Raw genomic sequence first — 26,941 nt, 5'->3', positions numbered from 1 at the left:
TTTCAAGGTGCTACTTTCTTCTGTGTTGGAGTCCTTCTCTAGCAGGCTTTCTCCATTGTAGCATCAGAGATGATCCCTGGCAGCCTTACAATCCAGAAAAAAGAAATTCTATCTCTCTTATTCCTATCAGTTTCTGAGGAAAGGGCTCTGATTGTTCCTGCTTGAGCCACCTGCCCTTCTCTTGACCAATCACTGTGTCCAGGGAACTGGGCTCTCTGATTAGGTAGTTGGTACTGCCAACCCATCTCTACAGCTCAGGAAGGGAGACCCCTTGATGGATAGTTCCACCAAGAGGAAAGAGAATAGAGGGTTCTGTTATGAGCAGATGAGGAGAAATAGCTACTATAGCCCCGCTCATCATGATCCTGTCTCCTGGTTCCCAATCTATCTTTCCTTCTAGATGGTGCTATTTCTACAGAAAAACCTGGAGAGCAAATCTCATTTAAAATTATGAATTAAGCCGGCTCATGTGGCTTAAAACAAGACTACATAAACACTCTTTTTCCAGGAGTTTATAATGTAAATTTAATAACACAGTGTTCCCACCAAATGTAAAATAGATAGCTAGTGGGAAGCAGCCGCATAGCACAGGGAGATCAGCTGGTGCTTTGTGACCACCTAGAGGGCTGGGATAGGGAGGGTGGGAGGGAGGGCGACGCAAGAGGGAGGGGATATGGGGACATATGTATACGTATAACTGATTCACTTGCTGTAAAGCAGAAAGTAGCACACCATTGTAAAGCAACTATACTCCAATAAAGATGTTAAAAAAAAATAACACAGTGTTCTATAGGCCAAATATTAGGCAGAAGGCCACATAGCCATCTGTGTAAATACTGAACAAATACATACATTTATTTTAAAAATTGGGATTTATCTGTGTGGCACCTTGTTGTGTAAAGTGTCCTTTCCCAGGAAATAAATAGAACTTCCTAAATGTCGTGGCAGAAGAAACTGTTCTCAAAATGGGTTCATCAAGGAGCCACTCATGCTGGATGTCTCTTGTTAAAGAGATAGAACCTTATTTCTGAGGTATCCTGATTATCTGAAGAGATCACTTAATGACACATTGCTACCTCAAAGGACAGAAGCAGTGAGATTTGAAACAATTCTATCCCATACAAGAGTATACATTTCTATGCTAGGAAAACAATATGAAAGATACATATTGCCCATAAAAAATAATCATCCTATTCATGGAATTTTAAAATGGAACCAAACAACTACTTCATGTGAGAAAGCTCTTGATTATTGATTCACTGAAAGGAACGACAACCTTAATTTTCTTGAAAAATCACCACCTCCAGAAGAGTCTCTGAACTCTATTGGGATGAATTGGAATTGGTGCCAAAGTTTCCCTTTCTCTACCTCTTTAGCTTCTCAAGGCTGATTGCTGCCTTGTCCTCCTTCATAAGGAATCTGCAGGTTAGGTACCCCAAATACTTGAGCATAATTGGATTATAGATATGTTTATGTTCTGTGTCTGTCTGAAAAGGTAGAATTAGCCAGGGTAGTGGTTTCTGAACCTAAGGACCACTTCGTGTGTGCCAATGACAGTGCTCTGCGTAGCCACACCTTCATGTTTACATTCTTCAAGATTCATTTTACTTATTTATACATTAACAAAACATTATTTGAACAGAGCATTTCAGGGCTAAAAGAAAAGTGAGAAAACCACTGATCTAGCAAATGAGAGCCCTAGGAGGTAACAAAGGGGTTGGAGATTAGAAGCTATATAGTATAATGCTATGGGGCCTGGCAGGGGTGGAGGAGGAGGCCAGAGTCATGAAGAAATTTAGAGCGCTTAGAAAAATTTGATGTTCATTTAAAAAAAAAGGGGGGGAAACATTTCAGGGATGAAGATAGAGGAATTGGAATATGGCCAGGTTGGTTAGAAGCCAAAAAAGAGTTGATCCGGGGCCTGTGTACTAAATAAAACACAGTCCAGGGAAATTCTCTAAGCTGTACCTGCTCTGGAAAGAGCACAAGCTGAGTTTTGCAGTCCTTTAGATGAGCAGGTATTGGAACTGAGGGTAAACCTAGAGAGGATTTTGTTTGCCCACTTACCCAAAATACAAGCTCAGAGAAACTGCTCCGGACTTGGACTGTGATTAGAAGCCTGATGACATAGGAGGGGAGGGAAACTTACTCAATATACTTACAATTTAACTTTATTTTTATTGAGCTTCCACTATGTGACAGATGCTTTTCTAGGCAGTAAGGATACCAAGGAAACAAGGCAGAAATGGTCCTTATTCACATGGAACTCATGTTCTAATCGGAGGAGATAGATGATAAAGAAACAAGTAAATAAATTAAAGAAATAAGATAAATGGAGACAGTGTTATAAAAGAAATAAAACTGGATGATATGATACAAGGTGAATGACTGGGGGTAGGGGTCGGTGGATAATTTAGATGTGATTTGATTTGGTTTTTAAAAAGATTGCTGTGACTGCTGCTTGGTTGACTTGATAAACCAGATCCTGCAAAGGAAACGGCTGACCTCATTTTGTACTTTCTAGGCACCAGGTGACTAATAGTCAGGAGGTTTCACCCAGTCCACAAAACATAAAGGAGGTTTTGAACTTGGGACTTCCTGGATATGACAAAAGAAATTTTTTACATCAGCTGAACTCAGTTTGTGAAAAGAGCTACATGCACCTTCCCAAACATATGCAACAAACCTTAGAAGCTACACAATAAGTTCTCTCACATGAATCTGCAGGCTCTCTCATTAATAACCTGATGAAAGCCCCCAACAGTCCCCATGCTGGTGCACAGTGGATCCTCTTGTATCCTGTGTCTCTCCTGCTCCAGAGCCCTGCTAGGACTGGGCGCTGTTTCTCACTTCCTGTCCCCAGGAACGGCTGCGTGATTCTCGGTGTCTGCGCCCATCTTTCGGGAGTAAGCCTCTGTGTTCTGGCAACTGCATGATCCCTGACATGCTGCTTCCAGTGGGAAAAAATTCCAAGCCTTCTGAGAGGAAACATCTCTCTCCTGCTGGGGGCCCCTGTGTGTTCCCTCAGGAAACTTTTCTGTGTAACACTATTAAATAACACCACCAGCATCAGTGGCTAGGAATAAGACAGTTCTGTGACTTTTCAATCACTTCATGCTCCACATTATGTCTTGGAAAGGGAAGGGCAGAAAATTGGTAAGAGCTAGGTGTCCCGGGACAGAATCTTTCAAAGTGAAACCCCTGGTCCATAGTTGTTGGCACACCAAGGTACACACATATCAGCCAACCTGTCCAGAGAGCTATCTGTTCCTCCCTGGGACTTGCTGTTACTTACTAACAAAGATACCAAGTGTGAAGGACAATAGTGGAATGGCATCACTCTCTTGCTCTTTGGCAACTCTAACAAATATCAGCTTTTTTCTAAGCAGGAGAAGTCCAATTTCTGAACAGAGCCAATATATAAATATTATTGCCTGGTCCTGCAATAAGAAGATAGTCCTAATTAGAGTAACAATTCATGGTGTTGGGTATTGGTAAATATCATCTCACCAATAGTGTGTAATTTAAAAGCTCACAAAACTGCAATTAGGGATTTTACCCAACCATCTGAAACCAGTTAGCATCTTTGAACCTGCTATTATAAGCCTTAGGATTTACAGTGTTTTATTTTTAAAGGAAGGACTACATAGACATTTAGGTTTGGGGGTTCTTTTCATTTGTTTTTGTTTTTGTTTTGTCACATGAAGGATTCACTGTATCAGAGCTTCAACCAGGCTACCTTACGACTGTCAGAAAAGGTAGCTGCCTCTAACCCTTGTAATAACTAGTTGCTCTCTTAGTGACAGAAAAGAAAAATTGACATCTGATTTTAAAAATATCCTGGCCAATGTACTTTTTAAATGTTAAAATATGTGTTGATTACTTTCTCCCCAAATTACGACAATTGCTATTATTTGGCATTTTACAAATCTAGAAGTATCTCAAGGAAGAAAATCAATACCTTAAGGTAGAATCATATCTTGTAGAAAGGATTTAACAGCAGCAGTAAGCCTGGGTTCTGACAGCTACTAGATAAATTTGGAAGCCAGGAAAGATAATCAAGATACTAAGACATGTTTTAATCAGTCACATTGTAATAGGTTGCCAGGTAGTGGAGCTCATTAAAGGAAGTAGTGTATTCCATGTAAGTGTATTAAATATTCAAGCATCTCAGAAGTTCATGGTACAATATGCTTCCAGTTTTCTGGGAAACTTTACCAGCTCAGAAGACTAGAAGCATTTTCCAAAGTTCTACTGCTTGCCAAATTCTATAGTCTTTAAATAGATCTGTAAGGATAAAGATACTGGAGTAAAACCAGTTTGCAGAGTCAACGAAATGGAGGAGAACACTCTTATTATTGTTTTCTCACCTCATTAATGAAAAAGCATCCCATAGAGTAAAAAAAAATATCTCAGTAGATTGATACTGGAAAATTTAAATTACCATTTCCCTCGTAGTTAGTAGTAATTCCCCGCTGAATGCAGATGAATTTCTATGATTTGAAATGCAATTAATTCAAAACACTGCATGCTTGTACTTTGGAATAGTTGGTCCCATGAAGTATGAACTCAGACATATTTGTTTTCTTCAAAGTGAAACAAGAATTCTGATCACTTTTTAATAGGAAAAGAATGGAGTTGGCAAGAATATACATAAAAACATCCTTTTTCCCTGTTACCTTAGTGATTTGGTTTTTAATACAGACACATGGCTGAAAAATAATTTGTTCTATTGAGTAGCAGATCCAGGGATAGAGATGCCAGCGAGACAGGCTCACAGTCGCTGGGTATCCTTGAAAGAGAGAGCCCTCTCCCTGGGAAATTGTTTACTTAGCATTTAGTAAAGGTCATGGAATGCCAGTATCTAAAAGTGTCCTCTTGAATTTCAAATTAATAATGACTTTGTACATTTTGCTTAGGTTCTTGCTTGATAAAATATTTTCATTTCCCTAATAGTTTTATGTTTGATCCTCTTAATGAGTCACTGTGAATTTAGATGTGCCTTTGCACTCACAGTGACTAGAAGGATGCCCCTTTCACTGATAATCAATTAGGAGGGTTGTAAAAGCCCCTTGAAAGTGTGAAATTTTTGAGCACTCTACAGCTTTCCTTCATATTTACCCTGTGTGGACAAGTCTTTGAAGCATAGAACTACCCATCGATCCCAAACTTGTGTGGTATGGCTTTCCTAATTGTGGTCGTCTGCGTGTCGCCAAACTGGTGCTGGGACTTGAATTTTGAATAAATTTGAATGTGGTGGGATCCTAATTTATTTTAACTGGTGATAGAAAATAATAGCGATGTTATGAAAGTGGTATTAAATTTCCTGGGTTCAGTGCCACTCTGAACTTGAATAAGGTATTTATATATTCTATAAAAGGTCAATAATAAAACTAGTTTATAGCTTATCTTCATAAAGTTAAAATGTGTGTGAAGATAAAATGGAAAGAATTTGAGTTCTCAGAAGAAAGCTGATATTCAAATCTATGGTATCTTAGAAATTTCACAGTAATGACAGCCAGCTTTGGAATTAACTAAAACCCACAGATTTGTGTTGGAGGAGCTCATGGGAACGCATTCTCATTAAAAAAATAAATAAATAAATACTGCTTGGCCAGAGAAGACAAATAAAAGATGTCCTGATAATGTAATATGTTTGTGGCCATCTCTTCGTGGATAGTTGAAAAACATATATATATGTGTGCAGAGAAAACCAGTTAAAAGGAAACTTGGCAAAAGAATTTATTATTATTTAAGAAAAAATACTAGGTTATTGCTTACCAAATGTTTTGCATCTGCATTCTTATTAAAGCAATTTGTTTGATTAAAAGTTGAAAGTTATAAAATCTCCGTAACCAAATGGTTATAAGTTACTTAGTACTTTCAGAGTGATCCTTTATTGTTCTGCTATAATTCAAAGACACATTGACTTTCTGAGAATCTGTACAGGTCATTTCTTTTAGGATTCAGGGATGGATTTCTATTTTGTTGTGCTTTATCTGTCACCAAAAATTAATACTGAATTGAAAATAAGTTTTAAGTTAAAGCGCCGTGCTGAATATTTAGAAGGTTCTTCAGCAATGTACTGTCATTTATTTCTTGCAGGCTTGTACAGCATATGTGGATTTTATGATTTCTGTGGCCAAATTGATTCGTCAGGAAAAGGGACTGCCTGTCGATGAAAAACAGCTTTCTTTGGAAATGAATAAAGTTATGGAATTGGAAAAAGAAATTGCCAATGTAAAACACATTTTCTCTGATACACTGAACAATGTCAACCACTTTTTATTTCTTTCTCTTCTCTATCGTATTTTAAGGGTAAAAGGTACATCTCCTTAACCAAGTGATAAAAATGCATAGCTCGGTAATGGATCATTGACTTCAAGAGGACCTTTAAAACTGGAATTTTACAGTAAACCAGGTTCCAGACATCCAGGAGACATACTTAATTTGACAAATATTAAACTAGATGTACTGAATGACCTATTATAAGTGGATTACATCAACATCCTAGCTATTTACAGTCAAACTGTTGTTGAGATGCCCTTGAGATTCAGGACACACTTAATTGCTGGCTATTCAGCAAAGCTGTTTTAGTTTTGATATGTACAATTTTACTTTATTTTATTTTAAAGTTTAAGGTGACCACAGAAATTGTCTCTATCCCTTTGCTAAGAAGTATCAGCCTCTGAACATGGCCACACTACAGTACGATATCACTGAGTTCAGACTGTCAGGCTGCTTATTAGCTCAGGGGAGATCCAAGAGGAGGGGTTTATCAGCAAAGCCCAAGGCGTGTGTTCCTGAGTTTCCTCTAGTTCCAGGTCAGTCCTTAGAGTCTGAGTTGGCACATTCTTGTCTGAAGTTCCTCTGACGGGGTCTGCAGTCTCAAGCGAGTGCACTCTGTAAACAGCATCCGGGTTATTGATTGAACTCACCGTCAGTTTCAGTCTAGGATCCACAGAGCTCTCTGACATTGCAAACAGCAGCCTGCACTCTTAAATCCCCGTCTGCTCGTCACTTTATCATCAGAATCTTGAAGACTGAAGATCTTTGAGGGCAATTTTGGCTTTCCTGGGGCTACATGAAACCAAAAGTCTAGAATCAGAACCAGACTTTGCTTGGAGCTGCAGCTGGATGAATGGCAGTTTGATGGGTTACATGTGGTTCTGTGTTGGAAACAGAATTTTTAGAGGAGAACAGTTTATTACCCTGGGTTTTTACCTCTGGCACCTTCCAAGACCGTGTTCTCCTTTGATCAGCCTCAGCTTCTGTAGTAGTTGTATCTTACCTCCGAATCCTTTGTGTCTACATTTTCTCTCCCCTCTGACACGCTGAGATTGTAGTAGCGTCTCAGTCCTCCCTGAATCACCTATGTGTCTCTAACAGTGTTCAGCACATTATTGCGTGCAGATGTTACAAACATAATTTTTAAATGAATAAATAAGTGACCTAAAGGGGAAATTGGAGCCGTTGTCACTTGAGAAATAGTTCCCATTTTTACATTTTGTTTCTTTTCACTTAAAATTGCTTTTACTCCTTTCAACCACTAGTTGGGCAGTTGTTATTGAAATTTTCTTTTTTGATTCAATGAAAAAAATAATACTGGATGCTGTGATAACACTGAACTCGTTAGGCCAGATGAGCGGACAGTCACAAAAGTAGATGCTAGAACTCTCTTCAGATAATTTGCCACCTACCTGTGTTATGTACTAGGAATTTTCTCAGTCTTACTTGCTTTAAATTCTTGTAGAAATCCTTGTGCTTTTTTCTACTCTTTTTCCTGTCTGAAGTTTAACTGGGACACTGAATGGTGGTAGGTGAGAGAAAGAGTATTTGAGAGATAAACTGGAAATGACTATATTCAGGAAAGTCATTATCATATGAAATAGCCACAGACACAACTGAGCTGCCCATTTAGCCATAGAAGGAAAGAGGCCTGTAAATATTGCTGATGTGGTTTGGCAGTTATGAAAATATATAAAGATTTTTGAAAAATTTTATACTTGACACTGCAGCCAAATCTTGATAATTGTTACTGAATATACTTAAAATCTCTTACATTTCTCTCTTCTTCTTGATAGGACAAAATAAATTATAACACAAATACAGAATAGAACTTAAATATAGTTATGTTGTACCTATGCCATATTTCTTTCTCCCTTGTATATAGTTATATTTTTCTAAAGAGTTCTTGATCTAAAATAATGATAAGAAATTAAATCCATAGGCTACAACTAAATCTGAAGATCGAAATGATCCAATGCTTCTTTATAACAAAATGACATTAGCCCAGATCCAAAATAACTTTTCACTAGAGATCAGTGGGAAGGTAAGTAGCAGTTTTATGTACTCTCTTATTGTGCCATTTCTAAAATTATAATATTAAAATGCAGTTTGTTAAAATTTAATGATTTTTTTATTTATTGAAATAAATTGAACATCAGAATGAATTTAGACAACATCAACCATTTGACTTCATGAAAAGACTTGAAAAAAAACTCTTTGACATAATTATATTTATATTTAATTAGAGTGAATTTCAAAGGTAAAAGTCCTTTCAAGGCAGCTATGTAATAATACTAGAAATTATCATAGAAAAGGGTTTGGAAACATTAAAAGCAAAAATCCTTCTGAAAGACCATTATATAGCCATTGCACTTGGACAGTCAAATAATATAAGTACCAGATTTCTTTTTAACTCTGAAAAAGGATAATTTATTCATAGAACTTGCCATGTTCTCATCAAGGCCATCTATGGAGGTGTTCAGAGCAATAATGGATAAATAGAACACAAGAAACAGAAAAATCCATAGGTTCCATTTATAAACATCAATTGACATCTTTTTGCTTAGTTGTAATTCCTCAGCTAGTATTTAATAATCTCTTTTAAGGCTATGGATGTATTCTATGTATTAGTTGATGCCCACAATCAGGTAATGAAGCAACATTCATGGAAAAATCTACAAACCACCACATTCAGTGATGGAATTCTCTTTGGCACTAATTGCTGAAAACAAGGACTTTTTAAAGGCATAATCTACTGAGTTAGGAATTTCTTACATAGAGCTTTTTAATATAATAAGCGTTTAATAAATATGTTTTGAAATAATGGGCCAAACTGCCAAAGGAAACCAAGAAAAGTACATAGCATCTCATACTTAGTAAGTGATCAGTGTATTTATATACTTCTAGGCATATATATATAAAATTATAGAGCCTAAGATATTGGTAATCTTAAACATTCTCAAACATTGAAATGTGGCATTTCAGCAAGATCTGCATAATCTCCACTTCTGCTGTTTTTTCTTATATCCATTGGTGGTTGAATAGCCACAATTCCCATTTAAAGAATAATAGATAAGACTCCATCTTCTGGCAACTCCAAATCCAGCTTCTGAAGTGTGAGAACTGCATGCCTGCAGACCTGATATTGATAGCTTAAAGTACATTTTGTTCATCTTCATTGGACCATCTGTGTTGTATCTATACATTTACTATACCTCTGCTAGGACAACAGTGTGCTTTCATTTACAACATGAGCTCCACTGAGATGTATTACTGTGTTCAAATGGATTGTTTATTAATACCCACCTTTAAGAGATAAACATTTTATACCCATTTACATTTTTGCATAAACCTAGGAAACTTTATGTTTACAGCTAAATTTCTTTTTCTTTTTCTTCCATTTTGGTTAGACCAAGTATTTGACACTGAGCCTAATTTCTAGCATATGTTCACTACACTTAGAAGCTTTGCTTTTGCTCTTAAATGGTTGGTTTAATTCTTTTATTTAAATAATTATGCTACAGAACTAATTTTTATTTTAAAATTGATTGAAGCAGTTAGAGAAAAATCCCAAACAGATATCAAACTGACCACTGTGATAATTATATAGTGATGCAACTGACACTGTAACCATGTCTGACCCTGTAACCATAACTGAGTCTTGGAACCAAGAAGAGGAATCCATAATTACTGAATGTTTTGTGCCTGCTTTTTTCCAGCCATTCAGCTGGTCAAATTTCACAAATGAAATCATGTCAACTGTGAATATTAATATTCCAAATGAGGAAGATATGGTTGTTTATGCTCCAGAATATTTAACCAAACTTAAGCTCATTCTTACCAAATATTCTGCCAGGTAGGTATGTCAGAGTGCCCATGTCCCCAAAGTTTACATTTAATATCACTCTTTAGAAGCTTTGCAGCCTCATCTTTTCTGTTGCTGGGTGGTGGGTTTTTTTATGCAGAGATCTTCAAAATTTAATGTCCTGGCGGTTCATAATGGATCTTGTAAGCAGCCTCAGCCGAACCTACAAGGAGTCCAGAAATGCCTTCCGCAAGGTGAAGAAAAAATCTCTCTTTTCTTAAGACTTAAAGCATAAAGCGATCCATGGTTATGAAGGCTTGCCATGTACATTACTAGAAGTGGTAAACTTTGACAAGAGACAAAATGCCAAATCCTGGGTATGTTGCCTGTATTTAAGCCATGTTGCCTAGGAAAGCCAGTTTTCGGGTGTTCTGTGGTCCTATGATTGTCTACTCTGGCACCGTGATTGAATTGCCCGGGAAGGGCATGTCTTGGTTATTCATGGAAGAATACTAGCTTGGTTTTTTGTTGTGTTCAAAGTAATTTCAGGGGTATCTATCTCAATTAATTTGATTTTTCTGGTGCTTATAACATACTAGACATTCAGACAGTTGGACTACATTGATGTGGACAATCCCCTGAGAATATACCTACCTGGAGATAGCCTTAAGACCTTTTATTAGACTGAACCTACATTATTTAAAGAATCATCATTTTCGTCCTATTGTGAGGGGAGAGGGCAGGAGGGATTGAGGAAGGAGAAATTCTCACAAATACATTGGTTGGTGTCATGGAAAGGAAATAAGTCCCTGATTGATTGAAATTTTTAGTTTTTACCCTTTAAAAGAAAATGTAGACATATTTTTAAAATTAGAGAATGTAAAAATGGTGTTTTGCTAAATTTCCCTTCTGTAAGTTGATCCCTTTATTGGTTCTTAAATTTGTACACATGCAGTTCTTCTAAGTACTGGAACTTCAGTAAAAACTTGAGAAAACAGGAATGTGTTTTCTTGTATACCAGATCTCTCGCATGTTACATTTATTGAATATTACTTCACATTTATGTTTATACAGTGGCAACAGTGTTATTTTGTGTGTTTGGTGGAAAGGGTTGTTTTTCTCTAAAGCTGTCTAGAAAGATATTAACTTGCAATAGCCAACAGTTTTCCTAGGACGTGCTACTGAAAATATACCTTATTTCCAGATCATAGTAAGTAATAATTCAATTGGATTACATTTTATCCTATGCAAGGACATCCTGACATGTGAGGAGAAGCAATGAATATTGCAAGAATTTAGGAGACATAAAGAACAGAGTCCTGTGAAATTTGTGCTCTTACCGTGCTTCGGCCATCTACTCCTGGTCAAATGCCATTTCCTTTTTCTCTCCCATAGGCTCTTTATGGCACAACATCAGAAACAGCGACTTGGAGACGCTGTGCAAACTATGTCAATGGGAATATGGAAAATGCTGTGGGAAGGCTCTATGTGGAAGCGGCATTTCCTGGAGACAGTAAACATGTGGTAATGTTTTCTGCACAATACTCTATCAGCATGTGTTTCCACTGATTGGCAATTACAATAGTCCATCATTTGGTTAAAATTTTATTAACTGGCAGAGAACTTCTGAATCACAATTTGCCATTATTTCACAATAAATTTTACTCTCCCTCTCCCACGGGTCTGGTTATGTTTCTGATCCTAATATTGTTTAACCCAAAACCAATTGTCCATTTTCCAGAAGCAATGTATTCACAATACCCAGTCACATGTTCTAATGATATAGTCATTTGTAATCTCTTCTGTTATCAAATTTGACTAAGAATTAGTATTTTCTTAAAAACCAGAAAGTAAACCAGGGTTTATTTGAAGTGTAAGACATGTACTTTATTTTTTATTGTTACTGAAATGAAGACAAGGGAACTTAAAGACATGGTGAAAGAATCTATTGAAATGCTACCGCATGCTTAACTAAACCACTGATAGTAATGACGGTATTTTATGTTAGTTCGTCTTTCGTGATAATGGAAACCATACATTCTGAAGATGATTTTTATTAATGTATGCATTAAGACCTATTTAATCATTAGTGTTGATAGTAGCAGTGTTGCTTTCAAAATATAATTACCCACAGATATCCATTTGTTTAGATCACCAGTTTGTTTATAAATTTACATTTATTAACATATCATTGGATCACATAAAGACAGCTTATAGCTCTATTTTTTTTAAAATTTGTGTTAGAAAAAATTAATTCATGGCCTAAATTTGCCTTCTGTTCTCTTGGTTTAAGGTTGAGGATTTAATTGCACAGATCCGGGAAGTTTTTATTCAGACTTTAGATGACCTTACTTGGATGGATGCTGAAACGAAAAAGAAAGCTGAAGAAAAGGTAAAGAGCAAGGCAGGGCGAATTATCAAAGAAAAATCTATAAGAAAAGATTAGCTTTTAAGAAATTTGGGGAAAACATAGTATTCAAAGATTGCGTAAAATAAAAGCAAGCTCCTTCAAGATGTAATGTTTCCAGGAACACTTTTCATGGATGAAGATTTTTTTTTCTGTGATTTTCATCTTTTATTATTTCTTTGTAACTAGCTCCTACTCTCCATGTTTGGCTCAAAACTTTGAGAGATCTCCAGTTTTCCTTTTTTTTTTTTTTTAAAGGAAGTCTTCACAAAACAAGAGGAAAATCTTGTGTGAACAAGAAAGCATTAAAAGATATTATCAGTGGTTCATATTTTTCCTCCTTTTATGAAAAATATTTAAAAAGATCTCTACCAATATCTAAAAATATCCCCTAATCTTTAATGTAAATTTCTAGCTAAATTTTTTTAAGCATGCACTATTTAGTTTTTTTTTTAAATGACCTAGGGAGAAAAATACTAAATTTCTATTCAAGCAAATGTACGGTAGTGCATTATTTGAGTACTATAAGATGACCTACAGTTAGAGGGATGTTGAAGGAGCTTTTTATAACTATTCTTATTTACCCCCATTGTGCACCTTTTATTGGGACTCTTAGTATCTTGCATTAGAATAAAAGTGAGATGTCTAAGGAAACCTCAGGTTTAAACTTATTATGCCATTGTGTTGATAACTATATAAACCTAAAAGGAACATGTCCAGTGAAAACTGTATGTGCTTATGAGCAGTATTCACATGCAGCCTGATTATTCCTCTGTAGTTAGGGTAACAGGAAGAACAGACCATTCTTTGAACTAACACAGAAAGAGTCCATAAATCTATTATAATAAGAGAATCAAGCTGTAGTCTAGTTCTCTTTCAGGATTAGATCACATGGAAGGATTATCTTTATCGGCTATCACAGATCCCTGAGTGGGTCAGGTCTAGAATTTGGCACCCCAGTATAGCTATCTTTCCATCATTCTGTAGGTCCTCAGAAGTTCAGGCTGGATTTGCTCCTTTCATGTTCTAGCTATGACAACATGGTACTATTTGATGTAGCTAATCAAATTGTTCTAGGTAATCATTTCCCAAGGTAGTGTCATGAAACTCTGGACCTGCCAAGTTGCTCTATGAAAGAGTCCCATGGTCAAAAAGAGTTTAGGAAACATTTTCTGCAGGAAGGCTTCCCTGATCCCACCCTCGACTAGGTTATATACCTGTAGGGTGTGATCTTATGGCACCATACATCACACTTGAGAGTAAATATTCATTTTATTGCCTACCATTGACCTTTATAGCAAACTCTCCAGGGGTAGAAATTTTTGCCTAGCATTGTGTCCTCAGCCCCTTACAAAGTACCTGGCTTGTTGTATACCATTGAAGACAAATTGAATGAATAAATAGACAAATTAATTCATCCCATTGGACACTTACAGTTACTTAATTTTAGACTCTTAAGTGGTCTTTCAGTGAAGAAGCCTGCTTAATGTTTTTGTCACAGTATTTACCCCAAATATTTGACAATATATCCTTTTCATGTAGTACCTCCTATTTCTGTAGATTTTGTATCCCTTAGAACACCTTTTGGGGAAATATCTTCTAGAAAATAAAGTGCCATTGAGAGGGAGATGATTCGTTATGGGCTGATGGTATGGAAATGAAATGGGCTTGGCCAAACTGATTTAGTGACACATCTGTCTGATCCACTGGGGAAATCCTAGGCTTATGAAACAGATTTGTAACAAAACCACATCCATTTGATGGTAAAACAAATCATTCAGAGATGCAAGCTTAATATCCCATGAAAATATTAAATTAGTTAAATTATTTAAGAGCAATGTGATATGATAAAATCAAAAGTCAACTATCTTTGAGAAAAATGAGAGAAATAAAAAATAGAAATAGCAAGTAGTAAACGAGTGGTACTGATGAAATAATTACAATAAGTAAACAATTTTAAAATAATAAAAATAGAAATAGTAGTAAGGTAGTGGTAAATATGAGATGGTATAACAAGGAAAACCCTGTTTTCTACTTGTTTAACTAATGTCATTCATTTAACTGCGGGAAGTTAGGTACACTAGCTCTGGAGACCAAAGGAGAACATAAAAACTCCAGGAACCAATATTTAGGAAGAATATTAGCATTAAACCTGTAAGCCCACATCTGTTTTCTCAGCCAAATCAGTGAAGTGGAAAGATAATTATAAGCTGCTAGAATGGAAGTTCTAAATATTACCCCTCCTGTAAAATTGAAGAAAAAAGCCTTTCAGGGAAAAAGTTCATAAAAGTACAATACATGTGGAACAATGACTTGTCAGTTTTCATTCTGGTTTTCTTGGGAAAGCTGCAGCCTATGAGAATAGGGTATTAGAAGCTAAATTTCAGAACTATTTTTTGTTTATTTTGAACTCCAGGAAAAAGCCAGTGCAGAGATCTCTGTTTAAACCTTGTCAGATACTCATCTTGTAAACAGTATGGATCAGGTTATTCAACTGCTGTCAAGGGCAAATTATAATGTTTGCATTTGAAAGTTCATAACCATGCTCACATTCAATATTTTAATTTTCATAGGCCTTAGCAATTAAAGAAAGGATCGGCTATCCTGATGACATTATTTCAAATGACAACAAACTGAATAATGAATACCTTGAGGTAAGTCTTTATAAAGACTGCACTGATGATGCCTGGGGCTGGTGGCAATGTCACTTCTAGCTATGAGCGGGGCCAGAAATTATGTGAAATAGCCTACACCCAGAGGTCTTAATATATTGATATTAAGCCTTTAACACTGAAGCCAGAACTATGTTTGTTTTCGTTGTAACGTATTGTTTCATGGGCTGGTCTGTATTTGGTATTGTTATTTTGCTTTCCATATATTCCATTTTAAGAGTAGTGATAAAAATCTGGTGTTTTTTAAAGAGCATTAAGATACAGACATTTAAGTGATGAACAGGCAGTACTCAGGCTTCTTATCTCATTTTATACACACCTGAAAAGTCAAATCTTCAGCTTTCCTTCCACTTTCTAATTATTCCTCCACTGGGTAAACCAGGTCATGCCTTCTCTATTTGAAAAAAAAAAATCTGCTATTTGAGAATGGGGAACTATTTTATTCCCCTTTGGTAATGTAACAATGAAAAGAAAACAGAGTTGATTGAAGTCACTACAGTATCGATTTCAGACTCAGCTAAAGGTCCTGTTGTTAACCTTGCAGTCACCACAACTACTTGAAACCCTGGTGACAAGGAGACCCTTGCCTAGATCTGGGGATGACAGCAATTCCTAATCTGTTGATTACTAGCGTAATGCGGGAGTTTGCAAGGCACAGTGTCCTTTTTTCTTTTTCCATTTGCAGAAAAGCTTGACTTTTTAAAAAATGAGCTGGCTGTAGCATGTGAGTCCCTGGGGCCCTTGCGGCAGGAGTCTAGTGGCTGAGCACATAGTCTCACAGCTGAATTGCTTGAGTTCAAATCTCAGCTATACCTCTCACTAGCTGGCTAAGAGCATAAGCTCCAAGTCAGACTCCTAGGGTTCAAATATCAGCTCCATCACTCATTAACTTGGGCAAGTGACTTAATGTGCTTCAGTTTCCTCAGCTTTAAAATGGTGGTAACAGCCCATCTTCAAAAGATTATTATGAGGATTAAAAAATGTGATACATGGGGCTTCCCTGGTGGCGCAGTGGTTGGAAGTCCGCCTGCCGATGCAGGGGACGCGGGTTCGTGCCCGGGTCCGGGAAGATCCCACGTGCCGCGGAGCGGCTGGGCCCGTGAGCCATGGCCGCTGGGCCTGCGCGACCGGAGCCTGTGCTCCGCAACGGGAGAGGCCACAGCAGTGAGAGGCCCGCGTACCGCAAAAAAAAAAAAAAAAAAAAAAATGTGATATATGAAGTTCTTATAACAGTGTTCTTAAAACATAGTAGGTACTAAATATGAATGCTTTTATCTTGTCTGTCCTGTAAGGATTAATATCAATATAGAAAAGCTTGTTTGACATTTAGTTTCATTTGATTAATTACCAAAGAATAGACTGAAGTAGTGATTCAGCCAGCGCAGCAGTGATCTGTAATATAGAGCTAAGCTAGCTGGAACTTAACTTTTCTTTGGCAAGTTTTAATGTTCTCTGTTAACTTTATTAAGTTATAGAATTTAAGAAAATATCTCTTCATGTTATTTAGCAAAAACTTTGAAGATACCGGTTTTAATATTTTTCCCCAAATCTTTTAAATTAATATAGTTGAGCTACAGGGAAGACGAATACTTTGAGAACATAATTCAAAACTTGAAGTTCAGCCAAAATAAACAGCTAAAGAAGCTTCGAGAAAAGGTGGACAAGGATGAGTATGTATATTCCAGTTTTCTAATACGTTCATTCAGAAGAGGGCCTTTGTTGGATTAAGAGAAAGAACCTGACTTAGAATAATGTTAAAAGGTGTAATGCTCTCTTTCTACTGAGTACTTCTAAGAGCACCCAAGAATATACTAAAGATGAGCCAGGGATTTAATCAAAATTTAAACTTTCTTCATTAAGGTGTCCTGAGACTACCTTTGGCTTCTTCTCATATTACTGTCTGTCCCCTGTACTTTGTTTGTGGACAGGGCTCTCAAGAACACCTTAGCCTAAGTAATCCGTAGCTCCTTCGAGCCTTCTCGGAGGCTGTATTCCTGCACTCGGCATCATCCTCTGCCCTCAGCCCCGCCTGTTTTCTATCCGTCCATCATCCCGCAGCTCCACCCCCTTCATAGATTGCTCCAGGTAACACTTCTGTCCACCTTGTGGTACCAGATATGAGATATCAGGAATCACTCCCCTTGGTAGTTTTCAAATGCTCTTAATCTCTGCTTACTAGTGGCATTAGTCCATAGTAGTAACTACTAGTTTAATGTTCATTTTTCAGTTAAATGGATGTGTCTAACATATTTATCAACATAAGTGTTTATGCACTTAAATCCCTAGAACTGCTTGTGCTTTTAGCTCCTAGAGAGCAAGGGACCGTTCAGCACAGTGCTGAACACATAGGAGGTTTTCAGTTAAAACTAAATTAACGAATGAGTGAGCAAGTGAAAAGTAAATATACTAATTTGATTTTTGTGGTAACGGACACAATGCCGTACCAAGTCCAGGTGTCCTTGGGGACTGGGAGAATCAGAGGTGAACTTTGATTGTATTACATTACATTACAGCAGCAGAGGGTATGAAAGACGTGTTATAATAAACCGTATCACCAGGAGGAAAACGTGCCAAGAAAGGTACAAAGTACAGAAGGACTATTTGATAACAGGACTCTTCTATTAGTAAACCAAGTCCAGACTGGACAAAATTCCTAATATGGAAATGCCGGTTTATTTCAATCCCTGTACAACATTTTGAGCCCTTAGGGTACCCTGAAAAAGACATTGATTTCTTTTGCTGACCTCTGTGTTTACACTGGAGCAAATGCTATATTGTCTGGTGCTAAAAATGAGACAGCAAATGTCACAGAATGTTTAGTGTCCCAGGTGGGAAAGAAAGATGGAGAATGGGCTTGTATGGTTTGTGTTATAATCGGTTGTCAGTCCTATCTCTAGAAACAAACAAAAAGTCATCAAAAATAATATCCTGTGGGAAAATTTATAATCTGAGAATCCTTATAAGTCTGAATATTTTTATTTCTTTAAAACGACATATAGTTACACTTAATGGTTGTTAGCACTGCGTAAGATATCTACATACAAATATCATCAAATATTCTTTCTGAAAATAGCTAATATAACCTGCACTCACCTGACACCAGAAGATTTCTTCATAATTTTAAAAATAGTTGTTGAATTATTGCTTGATGTTTTCTTTAGAAGTTAATATAGTCCCAGCTCCATAATCATTTTGTAATATGGTGTGCAGTTTTCATTCCTTTTTATCGTATGTGTTGATTTTCTCTGAGTCTTTTTCTCTTTACTATAGATAATCAAAAGTGACAATTGTATATAATATTTAAATGAATATTTGCTCAGTAGCATGCATAGCTCAGTAGTACTTTTTGGATCCTTTCCATGAACTTCTGACTGTTAATCACAAGTGCAATATGACGTATAAGGTCTTCTCTGCCATACCAGGCTAGTTTTTCTTCCTTCCCCATCTTCTACCTGTATGCTGAGTACAAGGGTTCAAAACTCAGGCTGCACTTTAGAGTCACCTGGGGCAGAAACAGAGGCACAGATGTAGAGAACAAACGTTTGGACAGCAAGGGGGGAAAGTGGCAGGGCGGGGGTGTGGTGTGATGAATTGGGAGATTAGGATTGACATGTAGACACTAATATGTATAAAATAGATAACTAAGAAGAACCTGCTGTATAAAAAATAAATAAAATAAAGTTCAGGGCTTCCCTGGTGGCGCAGTGGTTGAGAGTCCGCCTGCTGATGCAGGGGACGCGGGTTCGTGCCCCGGTCCGGGAAGATCCCACGTGCCGCGGAGCGGCTGGGCCCGGGAGCCATGGCCGCTGAGCCTGCGCGTCCGGAGCCTGCGCTCCGCAGCGGGAGAGGCCACAGCAGTGAGAGGCCCGCGTACCGCAAAAAAAATAAATAAAGTTCAAAAAAAAAGAGAACTAGTACTGATTCCCCAGCTCTACACCACCCTAGAGTGTGATGGACATACCTGTAGGTGGGGACCCAGGTATGGGTATTAAGTCCCACGCCCTCTTCTCAAGTCAGAACCCCTGCGTTAGTGTTTGTTCCTTTTTTTGTTGACTCATACTTGCTCATATTCAATTTTGTGAAATTTTTTTACAAGATGATGTCTTTAATTTGGCAATTTAGCTTTAAAATTTAGTGTTTGTCTTCCAAAATATTGGAAGTACTTTTGACAGTGATTGCATTAAATCATTAGGACTGTACCCTGTAGATTACAACATAATAAAAGTTCTTCCTATTTTATTGAGTTTTCTTATAGTGAAAGTTTTTGACTTAATTTGTACCTGCTTAATAGCAGTAAAGTCACTATGTTTTCTTTCCTTTTTTTTTTTTTTTTTTTTTTTGTGGCATTCGGGCCTTCCTCTGTTGTGGCCTCTCCCTCTGCGGAGCACAGGCTCCGGACGCGCAGGCTCAGCGGCCACGGCTCACGGGCCCAGCCGCTCCGCGGCATGTGGGATCCTCCCAGACCGGGGCGCGAACCCGGTTCCCCTGCATCGGCAGGCGGAAGCGCAACGACTGCGCCACCAGGGAAGCCCCTTCTTTCCTTTTTTATATAGCATCAAGTTCAAGTCCTCCCTGTGTATGTTCAGGCAGATGAAGTCTATTGCTTCTACTTTATTCATGTAACCTGCAGTTAACTCAGAGAACTACATTTTCAGATGCTCGAGTCCTCACTCCTAGGGTCTTGCAGGACAAACAGGTGTCCATATCCACAGTAGATGAGACAGAGATGAGAAAAGCTATTGATTATGGTAGGGTTATATTGTAGGGTATTATAGAGAAATGATGATGCATTAAATTTTCAAGGCAGCAATTAATTTAAATAAATTCAGTCAATTAACCAAAGAGAAAACTTCAGGACTTTTTCTTTTTTCACTCCACATGCTCTCACCGGGCAAACTCATATACTTATTTGCATCTTCTCCTATCATTATGACCACTGAATGCATGTCTCTGGCCCAGGTCTGTTTTCTGCGCTCCAGATCCAAATGTCTAGGTGTCAGTGAAACATCTCCATGCAGTTGTTCCATTGACCCTACAAACACAGCATTTGCCTTTTTGAGCAAAAACTTATCATCTTTCTCCCTTGATCCCCCTAGTTTCCAACTTCTATCTTATTGCTACCAAGACAGAAACCAGGGGTTCATCATCCTAGACCAGTCCCTTTCTGTCATCTCTGATATCTACAGTGATACCTACTTCAAATCCCATCCAAAAAAAAAAAAAAAAGTTTACATCCACCAGCTGCTAATTAAATATTTTATAGGCATGAGGGGGTGTGGATCTCCATCTTAACCATCTCCATTGTCATGCCTTAATTCAGACATTTCTCATTGTTCACCAGGGTGATGATAATATTTTCCTAATCTTATCATCAATCATCTCACAGTCCTTCAGCTAACTCTCCATGCTACTGCCTTAGAGAGCTTTTAAAGACACAAATTGAGTCATGTCATTTTCTGATGAAAACCTTCCAATACGTTTGTTTTGCCCATCTCATGAAGTGTGTACAGGGCTCTGCGTACCTCCCTGTAATAGCACTCCAGAATTCCTTTAGAGTCACCCTACCCCACAGCATTGCCCCAAATCTGCACCCATAGGAATTACTGTAAAGTCATTGCTCTGTCTCTTCCTCCTCCTTATTCCTTACCTTGGGCCGCCCTTTCTGCCCTGTTCCTTTAACAGAAACCAGCACATGGTGTGATTCAACTTGAGCATTTTCTCCTTACTCATAGTACCCCCTTACATCATTCTCTTCATCTTGTCCCTGTGCTATGCCTTACACACATTTTAGTCACAGCACCAGTACATTTGATTACATTTAGCTGGACTAGGCCTTGTTGACTACATGGTGACACAGTGGACTAGGCCATGTATTTGTGTCACCAGAGATTGAACACTGATGAGCAGAATGTCGACCTTTCCTCAGTGATGATGGAGGGAATGATTGATAAAATTGCCAGTTTGTAATAATGCTTATAAAGTGAACTCAGCCACTAAAGTAAATATTGACACATCCAAGCATTTCACCATCATTGTTGGTGAAGATGTCCAGCGTGATCTCTGCTGTTCTCTCTGCTTAAAAATTCAAAAAGTTAGGGAGGTCAGGAAGTCTGCATGCGATATGCCTGAGTTAATCATCTGGCTAAAAGGACTTCTGCCCATTGGAGCCCCTGGCAACTGCAAAGGACAAAGATTTAAATTTAAAAGGCTCTTGGCTCATGTGGTTTCTGAGTGCCTAGCTTGTGTTTCCAAAATTATCTCAAACATCATGTTCTCTGGGGACTTAATGACAGTTTGTAAAGAGTTTCAAACACATCATGTTATCAAATAGTAATAATGTTAAATTGAGACTGTAATATCCATTGGCAAAATTACTTAGTGATGTATCTAAAATGATTTACTTCCAGTAACATGATTATTCACTTGGACTCCATGGAACAAATGTAAACCTCTGAAAAGAAACAATGTACGAGAACAAAATAAAATGAATTCCTTTTCTTATTTTTAGACTTGATATTATCTTGTTAGTTTCTCAGGACAGAATTTCCTGTAATATGATTGGGACAGGTAGTGCCAGTGTTTGTAAATTATGACCATTGAGCATGTGGAGTTGCATTTTGTAAACTACGAAGACTTATTTCATTGCTGCTTCTTTCCTGCTCTTGCACATCAAAATAAAAACAAGCTGACATTAAAAGCAGCCAGCTCAGTAAACATTTTATCCAGCAGCTACAGTGTGCAAAGCACTGTGCTAAGGATATAGCAGAGCAAAGTAATGAGTAAGGGTAAAGAGGATAAAGTGATGAGTAAGACTCATAGCTTGTAATCTAGTAGAAGAGGCAGGTGAGCAGCAATGAAAGCTGATAGAAAGCAGAGTTGGTTGGTGCTATTACCAGACAACAAAGTGCTAAGATAGCACTGTTTTTTAAACCACAATTAAACCTTTACTTATTAGGAAAACATTCTCTGGAAACAGCATGTCAGCATTTAAATTAGTACTGAGGTGAACAGAGGATTCACTTAAAACACAACCAGACAAAATGGTTGGTTCATTTCTGTCTTCTCCTTCATTGCTTCAAGTCTGCTGTCTTTTCTAATCTGGGCTAATTGCAAACCTGTCTTTTCTAATCTGGGCTAATTGCATGTTTGCAAGCCCCTGAAATGAGCGGTGGTACTGAGGTTGGCAGCCCAACAGCTGTGGCTTTATGTGGTTCATTCCTGAAAGGCCAACACCACCAAAAATAGCAGGGTGGCTGGTACCACCATAGTTTTGCCACTGCTGTGAGTTACTATCACTTTTTCATGTCTCAGTTCTGCCAGTTACTATCTGTGGCCTTTTAAAAGCCATGAAGTTTCCTTATTTATAACATGAGCAGGTTGATTTAGACTTCATAACATCTCTAAGGTTCTCTCCAGCACTAAAATTTTATGGCCCTTACTGTGAAGTTTTGACAAGAGCCAGGATGTTTTACTCCCTGGCTTCTCCACATCAAGTGACCCAAGAGAAAAAGAACATATTCTTGGGAGGTAGGGAAGCACCTCACTTCTTTCTAAAGTATCTCTTCTGATATTTCCCCTTCACTAATGTTTCTAGACTCAATCTTCTAATTAAGTCTGTGTCATTGAACTTAAAGAAGAATAGTTATAGAGGACTTATGTGGGTAAATGAGATGGCACCCAGGCGGAGAGTTGATAGGACCTGTCCAGGGTGGGCACGCAGACTGCTGGAGACTTGGGACACAGGTGACTCTCCATGGTGTAGATGTATGGGGAAGATACACAAGACAGATTATTCGGCTCATTAAGTACTACTCAGCCAGAAAGACAGAATAACAGATAAACTAAACTTGGACAAGTCACTCTAATTCCCTATGGCAGTGTCTGCCCTGGTATGCCCATGTTCTACACATATTGTAATAGATTAAAATGTTAGAGTTCCATCTTTTAGATTCCCATTAAGCCAACATACTATGCAATTTTTCAACATGTTTTTGGGTTATAAGCAAAATACATTTTACCAGTAAAAACATTTCTGCATTTTAATTAGTACCCAAGCAGGGTTTTGTTTTCAGAGGTGGAAGAAGAGGTAGGGAGGGAAGGTAAAACTTAAAAGGTTTAAACAGGGAGAACTTTTCAAAAGAAGTATAGAACTTTATACCAGTGTACCCTCTTGAGAGGGCAATGTCCAGATAGTACCTGACTTGCAGTTTCCATGGCTCTCTACAGCCTGCATAACACCAAGGCTTCGTGCCCTCCACCCTCCCAGGGTCCCAAGGATGAGAAGGGTCAGTACTCTTGGGGCTTGGAAGGACCCACTGATATGCCAAGACCCAAATATGTATCGAGTGCCTCTCATGTTCCCAACACTGTGCTAAGCCCTAGAGATACTATTAAGAGCAAAACATGAAATACACGATTGGGACTACATTGAGCTTAAAAGCTTCTGCATAGTAGAAGAAACGAAAAGGCAACCTAAGGAATGGTAGAAAATATTTGCAAATCACATATCTGCTAAGGGGTTAATCTCCAAAATATATGTCACTCATACAATTCAATAGCAAAAAGACTAATAACCCAATTAAAAAATGAGCTAAGAATTTGAATAGACGTTTCTCCAAAGAAGACATACAAATGGCCACCAGGTATATGAAAAGATGTTCAACATCACTAATCATCAAGGAAATGCAAATCAAAACCCCAATGAGTTATCACATCACTACCGTTAGGATTGCATATTGTTTTTTTTTTTTTTTTCAAAAAAAGACAAAAAGTGTTGGTGATGATATGGAGAAATTTGAACCCTTGCACAAATGGTGGGAATACAAAAGGGTGCAGTAGCTATGGAGAACAATATGGAGGTTCTTCAAAAAATTAGATATAGAACCACATGACCCAGTAATCCCACTTCTTCTGGGCATATAGCCAAAGAATTGAAATCAGGATCTCAGAGAGATATTAGCATTCCCATGTTCATTGCAGCACCATTCACGTTAGCTAGGATGTGGCAACAACTTGTTTCCATTGACAGATGAAAGGTGAAAGAAAATGTGGTCTATGTATGAAATGGAATACTACTCAGCCTTTAAGAAGGAGATTCTGCAGTATGCAACAACATGGATGAACTTAAGAACATTATGCTAAGTGAAATAAGCCAGACACAGAAAAATAAATACTGCATGATTCCACTTATATGAGGTATCTAAAATAGCCAAATTCGTAAAATCAAAGGAGAGAATCATGATTACCGGGAGCTGAGGAGAGGAGGAAATGAGGAGTTGTTCATCAACAGGCATAAAAATTCAGTTAAGCAAGATTAATAAGGTATAGCATCGTACCCAAAGTCAACAATAATGTACACTTAAAATGTGTCAAGAGGATAGACCTCATGGTGAGTGTTCTTACCAAAATTTTTAAAAAGAACAAAACACGGAGCATCCCTGCCTTCATGGAGTCACTGTCTAATGAGCTAGACAACAATGGACTTATAACATCACGTTACGTCATTGCTAAGGGTTATACAGGATGTAAGAGCTTTCATTTCTTTCCCGAAAGATCGCAAGGTTATTCTTAACCAGGAGAACAAGTACCAAAAGAAAATTCTGACAGAAAAAATCCACCCACCCATATATGTTCCAAATTGGGCATTTCTCTGAATTTGGCCCGTGACCCACACGAGGGCACGCGTGCACGCATGTACACACATATAGAGCTATTGAAGACTAAAAAGATGGAGCCTTGCTGCCAAACTTAGAACCACACACAACCAACTGATGACTTCTAGGAAGAAAATTAGAGTAGTGATTTGTGTTGCTTTCTGTTGAAAGAGAAGTGGATTCTCCCAATGTCATGTCAGCATAGGAGTCCTGGCTCTCACCTCACAGAGGATCAGGTGAGTCACTCAGAGTACTTCAGTCATGTAAACAACTCTTATGCAACAACAATGAACAGTGGAATAGGCTCTTTGGTCCTACCGTGCTTTTGCCTTTGGGTAAAACATTGTACCTTAGGCAGCAGTGGAAAGAGCTTGTGCTCTGGAGTCGGGGCGGTGATGGGAGGTGGTGGGGGTAGAGGTAGTGCGCAGTCCTGAGGTAAGGTTCTTCCCCTGCCACTCATTCGCTGTGTGAACTTGGGCAACCTACATAATACCTCTGCGCCTCAATGATTCCTTTATAAACTGAGGATAATAACATTTTCTTTTGCCTTGTGGGTCGTTGTGTTGTGTACTGTGTAATGGGCTTGCCACGTAACTTAGGTGTTCCTTACACAGTAGCTATTGTTGTTAAGGTCTGGCCATGATGAGACTTCAGGGTGGCGTAGAGGCCAGCGTCCTAAAGCTTGTTAGGGAAAGGGGCAGCCCTGAATGTGAAGCCGTCTAGAAATGAGCATTTTCATTTTAAGAGGATGGCAAGGAAATGGCATTCATTTTCGTGATGAAATTTTATGTGTGATGCAGACCAACATGTTAGAAGTAGGGGATTTGATTGGAAGAGGAGAGGGTCCTCTTTCTCCCTAGTTTATATATCCTTTTCCCAGTTGTATTGCTAAGTCTGTAAATAGGAAAAAGTGTCTGAGCTATGATGTGCCTTAGTTTCTACACCTGAAAATTGGAGGTGTCATCTGTCTTATTCGTATGGTTTGAAAGGTGAATGAAAATATACAGAAAACCTTGAAGTTTTGATGAGGGAATATTAATAAATATAAAGCATTACAGTGGCAACTGCAATTACAAAATGAGAATTCTCCTTTCCAGAAGCACTTGAGGAAGACAGAGAAAACCATTGTATTGTACTGCTGATTTCAAAGGAGTTGCTTCAAGGCCACAAGGTGCTAAGAAATTGAATGCTTTCAGGGAAAGGGGCATTAATGATTTTGTTGCTTAAATTTTTAAAGTTACACATGAGTGAGCAAAAGAAATTTTATTCCAGGTGCCTTTGCAATCCAGTGGGTTTATTATATCCATAAGGCTATAGGATCAGTCTGTAGACTTCTGCTTTTCTTCCCTGCAGTAAAAATGATGTCTCTGTGCTTTCATCTCAGCACCACTTAGGTTCTTCAGGGTAATAAGAGATAGAAGAGAAACACACCTGGTCCCCTTCTCAAGGGTATTTCATTTATATTTCCCAGCTACACTGTTAGTTCAGCTTCGAGGGCCATGCTGCTTATAGTGGCCCTTTGTCCTACTGTAAGTGCCCCAAAACAAGAATAAGATTACCTGACAAAATTATGTCTCAGGGCTTCCCTGGTGGCGCAGTGGTTGAGAATCCGCCTGCCGATGCAGGGGACACGGGTTCGTGCCCCGATCCGGGAAGATCCCACGTGCCGCGGAGCGGCTGGGCCCGTGAACCGTGGCCGCTGAGCCTGCGCGTCTGGAGCCTGTGCTCCGCAATGGGAGAGGCCACAACAGTGAGAGGCCCACGTACCACAAAAAAAAAAAAAAAAAAATTATGTCTCAGAAATTTAAAATAAAGTTTGCTTACTTCTTGCTTCCCCACCCTTCACTTTATACCATACACACCCATACTGCTACACACATACCGGAGGCAGGAAGAGAATTCAAAGAACAGGGTGATATCTACTCCATCTCTCGGGTTCAATACCTGCTCTAGGAGATGCTCATGTCTGGCCTCCGTACTTTAAAGGTTATCTTCAGATAACCTGCACTATCCATTATGTTAGTGGATACTTGGTTTTCTCTTTAGTTGTGCAATTTCTCTTTTCTTTTTTCTTTTCTTTTTTTTTTTTTTTTTTTTTTGTGGTACGCGGGCCTCT

General features: G+C 38.2%; 1 protein-coding gene across 4 annotated transcripts in view; it reads left to right on the top strand.

Annotated features, from left to right (window-relative positions):
* The window catches only part of MME (membrane metalloendopeptidase), a 93,518-nt gene that overhangs the window by 39,244 nt on the left and 27,333 nt on the right, over positions 1 to 26,941 (top strand). For all 4 annotated transcript variants that reach the window (XR_003679414.2, XM_024131912.2, XM_028488486.2 and 1 more), the window contains exons 9-16: positions 6,106 to 6,240; positions 8,231 to 8,332; positions 10,008 to 10,144; positions 10,254 to 10,347; positions 11,489 to 11,617; positions 12,387 to 12,485; positions 15,074 to 15,154; positions 16,739 to 16,842. Coding sequence is in view for 3 of the 4 variants with exons in the window: in XM_024131912.2 (XP_023987680.1) it covers positions 6,106 to 6,240; positions 8,231 to 8,332; positions 10,008 to 10,144; positions 10,254 to 10,347; positions 11,489 to 11,617; positions 12,387 to 12,485; positions 15,074 to 15,154; positions 16,739 to 16,842 (881 nt within the window). In the remaining variant the exon portion in view is untranslated. The remainder of the gene's footprint in view (positions 1 to 6,105; positions 6,241 to 8,230; positions 8,333 to 10,007; positions 10,145 to 10,253; positions 10,348 to 11,488; positions 11,618 to 12,386; positions 12,486 to 15,073; positions 15,155 to 16,738; positions 16,843 to 26,941) is intronic.

The sequence above is a fragment of the Physeter macrocephalus genome, chromosome 1, assembly GCF_002837175.3.
Source record: "Physeter macrocephalus isolate SW-GA chromosome 1, ASM283717v5, whole genome shotgun sequence".
NCBI lineage: Eukaryota > Metazoa > Chordata > Mammalia > Artiodactyla > Physeteridae > Physeter > Physeter macrocephalus.
Note: the sequence above shows the minus strand (reverse complement) of the source record. Positions and strands in the feature narration are given on the sequence as shown.